Source organism: Larimichthys crocea, chromosome XXII (genome assembly GCF_000972845.2).
Source record: "Larimichthys crocea isolate SSNF chromosome XXII, L_crocea_2.0, whole genome shotgun sequence".
In the NCBI taxonomy this organism is placed as follows: Eukaryota; Metazoa; Chordata; class Actinopteri; family Sciaenidae; genus Larimichthys; species Larimichthys crocea.
The window spans coordinates 4,400,211-4,412,273 of record NC_040032.1 but is presented as its reverse complement, the minus strand read 5'-3'; the positions used below and the strand labels follow the sequence as shown (position 1 = coordinate 4,412,273).

The 12,063-nt window shown below is 39.0% G+C and overlaps 1 protein-coding gene across 1 annotated transcript; it reads left to right on the top strand.

Moving 5' to 3' along the window:
• The first annotated feature begins 4,082 nt into the window (after positions 1-4,082).
• On the top strand, positions 4,083-8,068 carry LOC109139802 (uncharacterized). Its single transcript, XM_019264546.2, has 6 exons — positions 4,083-5,320; positions 5,449-5,508; positions 5,744-6,061; positions 6,921-7,244; positions 7,560-7,679; positions 7,839-8,068. The coding sequence occupies exons 2-6, from the start codon at positions 5,454-5,456 to the stop codon at positions 7,907-7,909; spliced, it is 888 nt and encodes a 295-aa protein (XP_019120091.2). The 5' UTR covers positions 4,083-5,320; positions 5,449-5,453; the 3' UTR covers positions 7,910-8,068.
• The last annotated feature ends 3,995 nt before the right edge of the window (positions 8,069-12,063 follow it).

Genomic DNA, 12,063 nt, shown 5'->3' with positions numbered 1-12,063 from the left:
CTCTCATCACCAGGATCAGCTCCTTGTCCAGGTCATACCAGTCCAGAAGGGCCCACAGATGCTGATGTGCCCACTCCAGTTTTGTCCTTCCGCAAGTTTTAACATAGTGGCGACTTCCACTGAAATCTTCTTTCCTTATTGTCCTGAGAACCCCAAAAATAAAAATAATAATCATAAAGCTTCGTAGATTCATAGATAACAAAATTACAGATTCCAACAGTAGTTGGTGTTGCCACTCACCACATGTTTGCAAACACTTCCTCATTTGGTACGTGTTTGATGGCAACCTGCCAAGACACAAACAGAAATTGGTACTTCCTCCACTCAATGCGGTGATATCTGTGAATATCTGTGTGTGTATGTGTGTGTAATACTCACAGGTAAGTTATTTGCTTTGCGGTAGCCAGCAAAAACAGACCCACAGCCTCCTTCGCCGAGTTGATTTTGCTGCACGTATTGTCCTCAAATTTATCGAAAAGATACAGACATCCAGGTTTTGTTAAGGAACATCAGTTACATGTTCCCAAAGCTCTAATCATAATCCTTTCTATGTTATACCAAATATAAAATGATGTAGAAATACTTAACACAGTGGACCTCCAGCAGCTTAGGTAGTCTGCTTGCTGGATGGCTGCCGCATCATACTGCTCCTGCCAGACTATTTCACGTCTGTACTGAGACTCTGTGGCGGTGGTGGCCCTGCTGAGCGCGTCACTTGTACATTTCAGGGCCTGGCTTGTACACCATCGCGAAGCAGTAGTTCTGAAGTGTAAGGAGCATGCTCTGAAAGGCGCTTTGATGCACTGAGAAGGGGCTTAGTGAAGATTGACACTAGTGGGCGGTCTCTGCAGTCATATCACCCCTCCCATGTAGGTAGTAGTGGAAGCGTTGACAAGTGAATATGATACTGAGGCACTCTTTCTCAATCTGCGTGTAGTTCTGCTCCATCTGGTTCAGCGCGCGGGAGGCAAATGCAACCGGCTGCCCTCCTTGAAGCAGGCAGCAGCCCAAACCCATCTGACTGGAGTCGCTCTGTATGATGACTTGCTGACATCATAGTAACGTAGAACTGGCACCACCCTGACCAGCGTCTTGATTTCCTTCATGGCTGCCTCATGTTTGGGCAACCAGTGCCACGGCACCTCTTTGTCCAGCAACCTTCTCAGCGGTTCACACACCTCTGACAAGTGGGGCAGGAACCTTGACAAATAGTTAACAAAGCCGACACAACGCTGAACGCCTTCTGCATCCGTGGGGTTTGGCATGTCCAGGACCACCCTGCCCTTCTCAGGGTCAGCGCTGAGGCCCGCTGCAGACAGTACATGGCCGTGGAAGCAACATGCCTCACTCGAAACTGCAGCTTTTTTATACTCAGCCTCAGCTTCACTTACCTGCATCTGTCCATCAGAGCCAGGAGGTTTGCGCTGTGGTTGTGAACAGCCTCCTCGTCCTTATCCCCACAGCCGACTATGAGGATGTCATCGGCTATGGGCTCAATCCCCTTCAAACCGGTCAGCAGCTTGTGTTGTTTCCTCTGATACAGCTCCGGTGCGACTAACACGCCAAAAAGGAGCTTCAGCCATCGCTTTCTACCCCACGGTGTCCAGAACGTTATTCACTAAGCTGCTCTCCTCATCCAGGCGACGCTGCAGGAATGCGTTGGGTGTATCAACCAGGGTGAAGACCTGTGCCTTTGCAGCTTGTATAGCACGTCATCTAAAGTGGGCATGAGGTAATGGGACCTTTTCAGGGCACAGTTAAGGGGCTTAGGGTCGATGCAAAGCCTTAATTTGTCCGTCTTCACTATGACCAAATTGCTAATCCAGTCTGTAGGTTGAGTGACTGTGGTTAAGTGGCCATCCTTTTCATATTGGTCCAGCTGTGCCTTAACAGCAGCCTTGAGGACCACCGGGACATTCCTTGGTGCGCACTGGACAGGCACCACAGTGCTATCCAACTCAAAGTGAACATCGCCAGGCAGCGACTCAACTGGGCTGGTGAACACATCATTGTAAGTAACTGAAAGCAAGGGCTTCTGGCTGGTACGCACAATCTCAAAGTCCAGTCTGTGTGCCTCGCACCTGATAGCACATTGTGTGCTGTACACGCCCATTGAGTTCATCCACCGTTGTAAAGCCTCAATCTGGTGAGACTCTTCTGAAGAGGCCCTCTTGGCACCAGTCTAATCTTGTCTTTAATGCTCATCACGTTGCTGGTGGCTCCAGTCAAGATGGCACCGCTGGACCCCTCTGTGCAATGGTAGGTTTACGAACTACTTTTTCCTTCCAGTGTCCACAGCCCCCACGCTCTCAGCTGTGTACACATTTCTCTCATCGCGGTCGCTGTCCTCCGGGTCCACTAGCAGCGGGTCATCCACAGCGTTCAACTGACGTGCTTGCTGGCTTCTTTTCATGCAAACGTTGGCGAAATAATTAGTGGTGCCACACAGGCAACATGACTTTCCACACGCGGGGCACAGGTCTCGCCCCTGTCAGTGCAGTGTGCCACAGTACTTGCAGTCTCCATCCTGGTCGCTGTTCATATGCCACATTGATGCTCTCCCCACGCACACGGCTGCTAAGTGACATGGATTTTAACTTATTGTCCATCACTTCCACTGCATGGCCAATGTCCATAGCCCCCTCTAACTTAAGGTCCTTCTCTCTTAGCATGCGTCGTCTGGCACCCTCATCAGTTATTTCAAGAACAAGCCTGTCTCTTATGAGCTTGTCTCTTATAGCTCCATATTCACATGTAGCAGCTTTTTCTCTCAGTCTTGTGACAAAGCCATCTTGTTTAAGGTTGCAAAAACATAAAAAAGATTACGTTTCTGGTGGGTGTGAAGTATTGCCGCAGTTTGTAGAGTATCACTCCCGCATCTTTCTGCTCTGCCACCTTCCACTGTGAGTCCCAAGTTGTGCTTGTAAACATGATGACAGTCCTTCCCAGTTAGCCTCCTGAGTGTTGCTGCTCTGCCTTGTTGAGTCCGGTCACAAGCAGATAATCCTCAAACTCCGAACGAAAGTTAGCCCAGTTGCTGTGAAGATCCCCAGTCATCGTCATGGGCTCTGGTGGCAGAATGTTGGAAGCCATCGTCTTGACGCAACGCTAATGCTAGCAGGCTAAATGAAACTTCTAAGTAAACCTATCAAAACAAATAAACGCACGCAACAATCAGGAAATAACTTTTTATTTTTACTGTATATATATATATATATATATATATATATATATAATGAAGAAATATAATGAGTATATGAAGACTTGTTTCAAGTGATTATAGCATTGCTTTGATTTTATATTTGTTATAAAAATGTTCCCAAATAAAACAAATTCATGTTGGTAAAACTATTAACTATGCTGACAGTATAGAACAAATTCTTATTTACAAATGCTGAAAAAAAAAATCATCACATCACCACATGTTCTTTACAAATAACACTTAAAAATCAACTTGTTGCCAGTGTGCTTTATTGTACGTGATCTGTGTTGAAAGCAGAGGTGAAAATCTCTCATGGGCCTGTGGGTTTCAAATGACGCACTTGGTGACAGAGAAAGAAAAAAACACTTGTGGTTTGTAACTGTCAGTTAGAAGCAGCCTGTGAAGCAGTTTCTAAGTAAAATGTAGTACAATGAGATAGGAATTAGTTATGTCTCTTTGTAGAAATGCAACACCTCTGCTCTTCAAGACAAGTCTACAATGTCCTTACAACATAGCTAAATAAAAATTAAAACGATAACACGTCTGGAGTGTTTCTTGTGTTGGAACCATTTAAGTTTTTTAAATGTGGATAGTAATTTCTGTGTTGATTAATTAACTGCAGTTCTTGTATGCATACCTTAATAAACATATATTCTGCATTTAAATACTGACATTAGACATGGTGTGATAGGCTGTGTCCTTTAATAGTATCTTTCACAAAAACCAGTACCTTTGCACAAGAGCAACATGTGGTTTCCCATCAAATGTGTCCAGCATAGTAATGGAAATATGTTTTACTTTGTCTGTCTATTCACAGCTAAACTTAGGGTGAGGTGGCTTTTTTGTTTGAAATTAAAACTCTCACCAGAAAAGACGTGTGTACCTTTTGTTCTATATTTAGCTTCACGCTCTGCACTTACTGTATCAGCCGTTTCCATTACATTATATTAATATGATTAGGGAGCCAGTGTATGAACGGACAATCAATTTGACTGAAATGTTTCCATGATTCTATACATTTTCAATGCACAGCTTTTGACACAGTTTTCTTTAGGCATTCCAGAATATGGTCACAAACTGTACTTGTTTATCCGTAGAGTAAGTAATACTCTGTACAGATTGAAACATGAGCAGGGCCAACACAGATTTAACTGTTTGGGTCCACTTTTCATCATGACATACATGTGACATACTCTCCGAGACACCCAAACGGCAAAGCAGAGTCTGTAGTGAAGATTGTGAAGGGCCTATATATAAAGTCCTCTTAGGGTTGTCTAATCAGATGTGGCCAGCCCCATTTGAGTGAGAGACAAGTCTATGAAACTGTGGATGCTTGTTTTCAAATGTATGCTGGTTGAGACACAAAACACACATCAAAAAGCCTGTCAGAGCTGCTACCTTAGCTAATACAACACAGAGAACATATAGAAACTTAAACTCACAAATGGCCGTGAATGTGTTTCTCATGACTGTCAAAACTCCAGCAGACTCTCTGTGTTTCCAGTGTGGACATGAGCCTACGCTCAAAAAAATATTTCAGCCTCTTATGCATTTCAATTACACAGAAAATTTACAAAAATCTTTTTGACTGTAACAGCAGTCTGACCACTGTGACCGCACGGTCCTGTGCAGTCCTCTGCTACTTATTTTAAATTTAGGTAACAAAATTTGGTAATGGAGTTATACTTCAAAGAAATGTTTAAATGATCCTTTTTATTTAACAAAACACATAAAGTTCACTACAATGACTTTTTTGAACATAACTACCATATTTGAGTTAACAAGTAAAACTTGGCCATTGTCCATTCAAACCCTGCCACCACCGCTGCGGCAAGGACTGAGCCTCAAAACCTCTTGAAGAGACAAATTGTATTTGCGTATCTTCACTACTAAAATTATCATGGTCAACCACTCACTTCATGCAAATACAGATGTACAGATGAAATATGACTTCACTAAGTTTTGAACTACTAAAGTGGTTAATCTTAGTACTTTGTCAAGCTGAAAAAACAGTAACCGCTTCCTGATTCTTGTCAACAGGACAACATAAAGACGAGTATAAACCAGCCTACTGTCAGTGTAAGAGCCACAGTTTAGCAACAAAGACTTGTCAAAGCGGTGAGTCACAGTTTTTAATGTTAATTTAAAACCAACTAGAAACAAGCATTTTCAAACTTATATTTTACAGTATATCACTAAAACTGAAATAAAATATAACATTCATACTCATATTTAAATTTCTACAGAAAAAATGCATTCCATCTACATGATCTTCACTGCTCTGGCAACAACCACTCTGGCAAAAGGTACATTTTAGCATAAAAGCATTCTACTGCATTTACTAATATGATGTATAGAGATTAATTCAAAAAATAATTCAGTAAAAAAAAAAATTACATTTAATGTTTGCCGACTTTGGCAGCAAAATATGATATAAAACCTGGTTTTGTATCGTTTCTTTTTCCCTACTGAAATTAAATGCTGGACATCAGTGTCCTTTTTAACATTAAAATTTACATGAAGTACTTTTTATTTTTTTAGGGTCTATTGAATGTAACTTCTCTGAACCTGCCGGAGCTCGATGTTTTGGAATAGCAGGGCAGCCGCTACTTTTTCATCTGACAAACACAGCAAATCCAGATATTAGGTTGACAAAGGATGACAAATTCCCGATTTTAAAAGTCAAAAATCACAATGTGACTCAGAATAAGGAATATGTAAATCACTTTGCATTCTTTACCAATGGAACCTTCAAACTGGGAAACGCAATGAAGAAACACTCTGGAGATTACCTGTTGACAGAACACGGATCTGATGGTGTTTTACTGAGAAATGTGACTGTGCATCTAGAAATACAAGGTAAGTTAAAAAAACAAAAAAACAATAGTGGAGCAAATGTATCATAACATTCATGTCTTCACATTTTACTTCCCAGTAGTCAAGTCAAGGTTTTTTTTTTTTTTTTTTTGGTAACGAGACAAAGTCATGTACATTATTGCGTATCATTATATTATTATTATGTATCATTATTTCACTCCTCTTTGGGCATAGTCATTTTACAGTTCAACTGGCCCCATTAAATTATTATTAATTAATAATTCACTAATGGAACCTTCAAACTGGGAAATGCAATGAAGAAACACTCTGAGGGAGATTACCTGTTCGCATATGGATCGAAAAGTATTTTACTGAGAAATGTGACTGTGTGTCTACAAATACAAGGTAGGTTAAAAGAAAAAGAAAAATTGCATTTAATACAACTTGTGGACAAAAAAATGTAGGCTGTGTATATCTAAAACATAAATCAAAGATGCCATTTTTAAGTAAAGATAAGGATTTATTTATTACCAGAAGTCTTTTTTTTTAACACTTAATTTTTGAGACATTGCTATAATCCTTTTCCGTGTATTACAACAAACATTTTATGGAAACAGAATGACATACGAGGACATGGAATTAAACTTTTGGATTTTGATTGATGGAAAATGTGTGTACAACATTCATTTTATAATTATCAATAAGTAAGGATTTCCCAACCACGTTGTTTTGGCCATTGATACCAATTGCCAATCATGTTAGAGCCATAATAGCAGATAATGATTGTTGTTACAGCAGCTGGTATTAATGGAATTTGAATAATTCATGGCTCCACAGTTATCAGAGCTGGTCGTAAAGTTTTATTTGCTTTTTTTTTGTTTTGTTACTCTCTGTCTTCCAGTTCCAGTGTCAAAGCCAGCTGTGTCACAGATGTGTTTGTCACCAGAACAAATGAACATCAGCTGCTCTGCTGAGGGAGACAGAGTAGAGTTCATTTTAACCTTGGACAGTTTCTTACTGATGCAGACCAGAGGCAACAGTCAGTCCCCTAGCAGCTCAACAATGAATACGCAGTCACCGGCTGGGAGTAAAACTGGACCTGACAAAGCTTCTGTTTCAACCATTACCATCAGCTTAAATGGTCAGCTGACAGGAAACTTAATGTGTCAAGTTTGGAACAATGTCGGCAAAGAAGAAACAGTTATTCAACTGAAAAGATGCCAAGGTATAGTGTTTAAAGGGTGCTTACATTCTATTATGACTACTGTCCGTATTTTATTTTCTTTAATTAAAAGTACTCACCCCATGGCTATAAGGGTGTTGTCATATAAAGTACCATCTGTAATCTTAAAACTGTCCTTGGTAAAATATTGGTTTTACTAATTTTTATAATTTATTACAACTGTAGATGTTACTGTACACCTACCATCTGATACAAGACAAAATAATGGACTACAATATTTGACAAACATCTTGATAGCTTTGAAACTGACATGTCAATGTCATTTAATTTGGTGTGATATTTGTTTGTGTTTTCTAGATGTTCCCTTCTCTGTTGTGACTGTGGCAGCTAGTGTTGTCACTCTCCTTCTCCTTGGGGGGCTCTGCCTTGGTATAATAAAACTGTACAAGACACAAACACGCCCAACTATTAATGAGGGTAAGTGAAAGATACTCTCTCGTGTCTTGACCCATCTCAACAAGGACAGTTCTGACATTAAGTTATGTTACCATAGTTTTGGTTTCTTCCTTTCAAATAGCTATTACATTTATTTAATACCATGAAAATAATTTTGTTTGGTTTTCATTTTTTTCTCAGATAATACTGAAGATGAAATTATCTACACAACTGTTAGAGTGATAAGAAACTCACACCAGAATGCAACATAATTTTCTCCAAAATTGTGCAAATTATCTCTTTAACCCTTAGGTTGTTAAAGTAACCACGTTTTTCTGTGATTTTAATTTCTGTTATATACATTTAATTAAGTGTCACTGTAGACAATTTTTAACTTTTTTTTGTTTTTCAAAACACATGATTTCTTGTTTTTTCCCCCCATCCAAATATCATCAAAACAGTTCAGTATTTTCTTTATTACTGAGATAGATGGATAGATTAGACAGATTAAATGTGTGTGATTTGGATGGTAATGCTCTTTTTCTGTTGTGATTAAAGCATTCCTTTGATTCTGTATTTGTTGTAAAAAAAATCCACAAATAAAATAAATGTTGGTTAAAAACTGTTATGCCGAAAGTATAAATCAAATGCTTATTTGCAAATGCTAAAATGTTGTTCTCACCAGATGTTCTGATTAATACTGTATGAGCAAATAACAAGTGTTGCCAGTCAGCGTTACTGTATGTGATCTGTAATGAAAGCAGAGATGAGGTGAATCTCTCATGGGCCTGTGGGTTTCAAATTACACACTTGGACTAAGGAAGTGACAGAGAAAGAAAAAAACTGTGGTTTGTAACTGTCAGCCTCACTCGAGTAGATCATGATACAGTTGTTTCTAAGTAATATGTAGGACATGGGTCTAAAAAAAGTTAGCAATGCAATACAATGAGGAATAGGAAGTATCTATGTCTCTTTGTAGCAATGCAACACCTCTGCTCTTCAGGCAGGTCTACAATGTGCTTACAACATAGCTAAATAAAAATTAAAACAATAACACGTCTGGAGTGTTTCACTTATTGGAAGAGTAACTTCTCTGTTGATTAACTGCAGTTCTTGTATGCATACCTTAATAAACATTCTGCATTCAAATACTGACATTAGACATGGTGTGATAAGCTGTGTCTTTTAATAGTATCTTTCACAGAAACCAGCACCATTTGCATAAGAGCAACATGTGGTTTCCCATAAAATGTGTCCAGCATAGTAATGGAAATATGTTTTACTTTGTCTGTCTATTCACAGCTAAACTTAGGGTGAGGTGGCTTTTGTGGCTGAAATGAAAACTCTCACCTGAAAAGACCTCGGTCTACTTTTTGTTTTATATTTAGCTTCGCGCTTTGCACTTACTATATCAACCATTTCCATTTCTTGTTTATCCGTTTAAGTGGTACTCCGGATTGAAACATGAGCAAGGCCAACACAGACTTAACTTTTTGGGTCCACTTTTCATCATGACATTATTTTTAAAAAAATAAAAATAATTGTCCTCGTCTAATCAGATGTGGCCAGCCCCATTTGAACGAGAGACGAGTCTATGAAACTGTGGATGCTTGTTTTCAAATGTATGCTGGTTGAGACACAAAACACACATCAAAAAGCCTGTCAGAGCTGCTACCTTAGCTAATACAACACAGATAACATAGAGAAACTTAAAACTCAAATAAACATATATATTGTTGATTTCTCGTTTTTTCCCCCCATCCAAATATCATCAAAACAGTTCAGTATTTTCTTTATTACTTAGATAGATGGATAGATTAGACAGATTAAATGTGTGTCTGAATAAGTGATTGAGCATGAAATGCATAATTTGTCTGAATCTGACAGATGGCAGGGCTTAATAACAAGGTCATTTAGCCAAGTTAGGCGCTTGTATGGTGCTTGTATGGTCTGCACTCATTTTGTTAACCAGTACAGCCCGTGGGCGTAACATTATTTCTGAAGATGACAGTCTATTGGTGTCAGTAGTACACATGTTGCTTCTCTCTCTAAATCAAAGCTTAGGCTCACGCTGTCCTTTGCTTACAGAACTGACCGTAAACCATTGACAACAGGAAGTCTGTATGCAAAATGGTGCTATAAAAACAGTGTTGTGCAAGGGAGGAAACACTTTGAACTTCGCCTAGCCCCTCAATGACAGACACCACAACCTTACCAAGGAGTACCCAACACAACAGGTTTATTAATGAGCTAGCTGGCGAGGCAGCTGGTAGGATGCTGATAAGCTGACATATAACATATGTAGAAGATATGTAGAATGGCCAAGTAAGAGTATGCTCCCACTATTGCAGTCATAACAGTGCAGTGAACATAATATCCCTGACAAGTAATGATTATTATTAATACATTGTATTATTCTTAAGTTAATCAATTAATCAACTAGTTGTTGCTAGATGTTCCAACGTTTCAGTGAAAAAGGTCTATCAGTAGGCACATTCACATTGTGCAGGGCAGTTCACCCGTTCACCCCTCACTGTTTCCACCCCAGCTGTCACATCATGTTAATATCAGTATTGTACAAAATAAGACAAGCAGTATTTCAGAGATGCTTAGCAGACTACAGTTAACCACTTCCTTGATTCACAAGACAACCAGAGATAAAGCAGTCTGCTGTCAGTGAAGCATTTACCTACAAGGCATGTCATAGTTTCACTTTCTGACGTTAGTTACAGTGTGCAGTATATATTTATCCTTAAGATGTACTATATATTTAATACACAAGCACTTGAAAGGAAACTTTATTATCTGTTAAAGATTATTTAAAGATATAAAATTATATTTCCACTCCAAATCGGACTCATTGAAACAGTAACATTATAACGTCCAGAAGGTAGACGTGACGCTCATTGAGAGGAATTATCTATCTCTGATACATCGAGTCTGTTTTTACTCACCGGAGATGTTTCAGTGATAGAACACAGAGAACACAGGGAAAACCAGACTGCTTAAAAGACAGAAATGCAAAATGATTTTGTCCTTCAATATTAATCATGAACCAGCTTTTGATTTACATTGATTATGTGTTGATAAAGAAAATAGACAATAATGTAAAAATAACATTCAGCTGCAAGGATGCTAATCCAGACATTTTCTTCAGGATGAGGTTCAGCATTCTTCCCAGCTGAAGTCTGTCATTGATACCTGGGATATTAGTTTCCATATCTATAGTATACTATAGATCGTTTTGTGGTCTTTAAGCTACATGTTAGATGGTTTACAGAGTAACAGAGCTCTTCATTCTGTTGTTACTTTGACTGATTTGCTTTCTGTTCAGCATTTTAAACAGTTGTAAAACTTTTAAGCTGAAGCTCATTGGTGATATCTAGAGGCTGAATACTTTTCTTTCAGGTGCTACCAGAGAGCTTAAAGTACCTGCAATGTAGGGATATTTTCTCCCCACAAGATGGAGCCAAATGTCCTCACATTACTCAACATGCTAAATGTTCACATCATCATACAGTGCACTCAATTCCACTTAAGTTGAGAGTCTGGAGCACCGAGGACAGTTAACATGGAAACTTCCTATAAGCATTCAACCTCCCAAGCCTCAGTTTGTGCACCTTTTCCCTGTTTCTACTCAAAGAAATATCACATGTATTAATGATTAATTTCACCACTTTTACCATGCTGTTTGGGTCCATGGAGTAACAGTCAGATTTCATTCATAAATGGAGTCAGGACTCAAGTCAGTTTGCAAACTAACAAAAGTTTTTTACCTTATTAGAAATGTGTAATGGTGTTATTAATGATACATTTAAATTTACAAGACTATGTTTTAATACGATTCAAACATGTTCAAATTCCATTATCGCTATCAAAACCATCATCGTGATCAAAACTCCATTTCAATGATAAATCCTAAAAAAACAAAAACAACTATAGTTCAAGGCTTTAAAAGCAAATAAAATAATTTTAAAATAAATCCTAAAATGTATGGGCAGCCAGTGGAGTGAAGCTAAATTAGATGAAATGTGGGCAATGGGTTAACAGAGTAGGAATCAGACTTTTTGAGGGGGTCCTATATCTGGCTATCATCCGCATAGCAGTGAAAATAAATGCCATGTTTCCCACATGAGAGATGAGCAGTGTCATCAAGGCTGACAGAGAGTGCGATGTGACAGGTAGGACCTGAACCATTCCAGTGCTTTGCCAATGATGCCCACCCACTGCTCCAAACGAGCAATCAGGATTTCATGGTTCACTGTATCAAATGCTGCAGTCAAATCTAAAAGTACCAGGACGACACAGTGACCAGAGTCAGTAGCTAAAAAGTCCCTCAGTATTTGAAAAGACACTTGCAGTTTATCCTTTTTGCTCAGCTCTTCGACACTCCTGTCTGGCAATGCAGGTTGTTTAATTCAGCCAA

Bases quoted from the DNA above. Each gene is read 5' to 3' on its own strand.
- LOC109139802 (XM_019264546.2), top strand. From the start codon at position 5,454: ATGCATTCCATCTACATGATCTTCACTGCTCTGGCAACAACCACTCTG. The intron at 5,509-5,743 runs GTACATTTTAGC...TTATTTTTTTAG, and splicing joins AACAACCACTCTGGCAAAAG to GGTCTATTGAATGTAACTTC. The intron at 7,245-7,559 runs GTATAGTGTTTA...TGTGTTTTCTAG, and splicing joins TCAACTGAAAAGATGCCAAG to ATGTTCCCTTCTCTGTTGTG.